General features: G+C 65.2%; 1 protein-coding gene across 1 annotated transcript; it reads right to left on the minus strand.

Annotated features, from left to right (window-relative positions):
• Positions 1-144: 144 nt before the first annotated feature.
• Positions 145-873, minus strand: EMIHUDRAFT_123244 (hypothetical protein; the record flags this gene model as incomplete). Its single annotated transcript, XM_005781809.1, has 1 exon — positions 145-873. A coding segment is annotated over one exon (729 nt), but the record flags the coding sequence as incomplete, so codon positions are not given.
• Positions 874-1,745: the final 872 nt, after the last annotated feature.

Here is a 1,745-nt window from a genome sequence, read left to right on the forward strand (position 1 = left end):
GGGCGGCGGAGGGGAGGGCGGCTGCCAAGGGCGGCGGTGGGGAGGGTGGGGGTGAGGGCGGCGGCGGAGCGCCTCATCACGCAGCGCAGCCTGGATGCGGAGCAGCTTGGGGTCGTCGAAGACAGCCGACGCCGACGACGGCACCGACTCCTCCTCTGGCGGCGCGTCGCCCGCCTCCAGACTCGCCGAGCGCTTTTGCGAGAGCAGCGCCGCCCCCGCCGCCGCCTCGTCGCCCGCCGCCGCGTGCAGCGCGCGCGCCGCCTCGGCCACCGAGACGCGGTGGCGCTGCTGCAGCGCCTTGACGGCCGGCCGGTCGAGCTTCACCGCCCATTGCCTCTTGAGCGCCTCCCAGTCTGTTAGGCCCAGCTCGACCAACGCCGCACGCGTGCGCTCGGCGCGCTCTCGCGCGGACTTGCGCCCCGACCCGAGATGGCCGATGGTGACCCCGTGCCGCACGCACGCGGCGGGAATGTTGAGGCCGGGGTCGCCAAGCAGCTCGGCGGCGATCGCAACCGTCGCGATCGCCGTCTCGGAGCGGGAGGAGGAGCCTCCCCCGGCGGTGGCGACTTGCAGCAGGAGCTGCATGTTCGAGAGCACTGCCGCCGTGGCAGGCTCCGCCTCGTCGACGGCTGCGGCGGGCGGCCGCAGCCAGCCGATGCGGCGTGCGAGCTTGATGGTCGCGTCCCATGCCCCTGCGGATTGGAGAATTCCGTGGCGAGCCGCGAGCTCAGCCCAGCCCACCTCTCCGTCGGCGAGGAAGTCGCGCGCGGCGCGCAGCTGAGGCAGGGAGGCCTTCTTGAGGCTGCCCGCCTCCCGCAGCTGCAGCAGGAGCGCGTCGTCCGCCTCCGCTGCCGTCAGAAGCGCCACCTGCATTTTCGAGGAGGCGGCACGTTCCAATCCTTGCCCCCGAGAAATCGTTCATCATGGGTTGGTCGTGCATCCAAGTGCAGGTGGGGACCCTGCTCTATCTTTTTTTTCTAGGTTTTCGAATTCTTCTTTTCCCCTTTGGTAACACCGGGACGTGGGATGGCAGCCCTCCAACCCGCGCTTCACGTCCTAGGTAGGTATAGGTATTAGGTAGAAAGGTGAAGAACAGCCAGGCTCGGGCTGGACACCAACGCGGTATGGGTGGACGCTAGACAGATGATGACGACACGCACGAGCGACACACAGACACAAACAGGCTCACAAGACACACAGCCAGCTGGCGGCCACACACCCTGAGTTGGCGTACACATATCTCAAGGCCACATCCTCCCTGTCGCCCCCCCCCCAGCACTCCAAGGTGCCAAGAGAACAAACAAGGGCACAACATCACTAGCTCTTACGTACATTCCCGGAGGAGCACTGCTGACGGGGTTTTTGCGATGAGAAGCGATCCGACAGGGTTCGTGAGTGAAATTGCACCCTTTCACTTTCACATGTGAATTCATGCGAAAAGAGAAAAACCGCGCGCGGAGGGCGAATTCTTTTAAAAGCACGTCTTGTCCTTTCGCCTGCGGAAACGTTCAGGGCTCCCTAGATGTCACCCCGGAAGCTCCGACGAGTTGCCACCTCCAGTGCACGGACCTGCGCACCTGCGCATCTGCGCTATGCCGGAGACCCCCAAGGGCAAGGCTGCGGAGACGGACTGGGTGCCCCCCCCCCCGCCCCGAACAGATCTGCAGGCGAAAGGACAAGACGTGCTTTTAAAAGAATTCGCCCTCCGCGCGCGGTTTTTCTCTTTTCGCATGAATTCACATGTG

The sequence above is a fragment of the Emiliania huxleyi genome, assembly GCF_000372725.1.
Source record: "Emiliania huxleyi CCMP1516 chromosome Unknown EMIHUscaffold_1997, whole genome shotgun sequence".
In the NCBI taxonomy this organism is placed as follows: domain Eukaryota; phylum Haptophyta; order Isochrysidales; family Noelaerhabdaceae; genus Emiliania; species Emiliania huxleyi.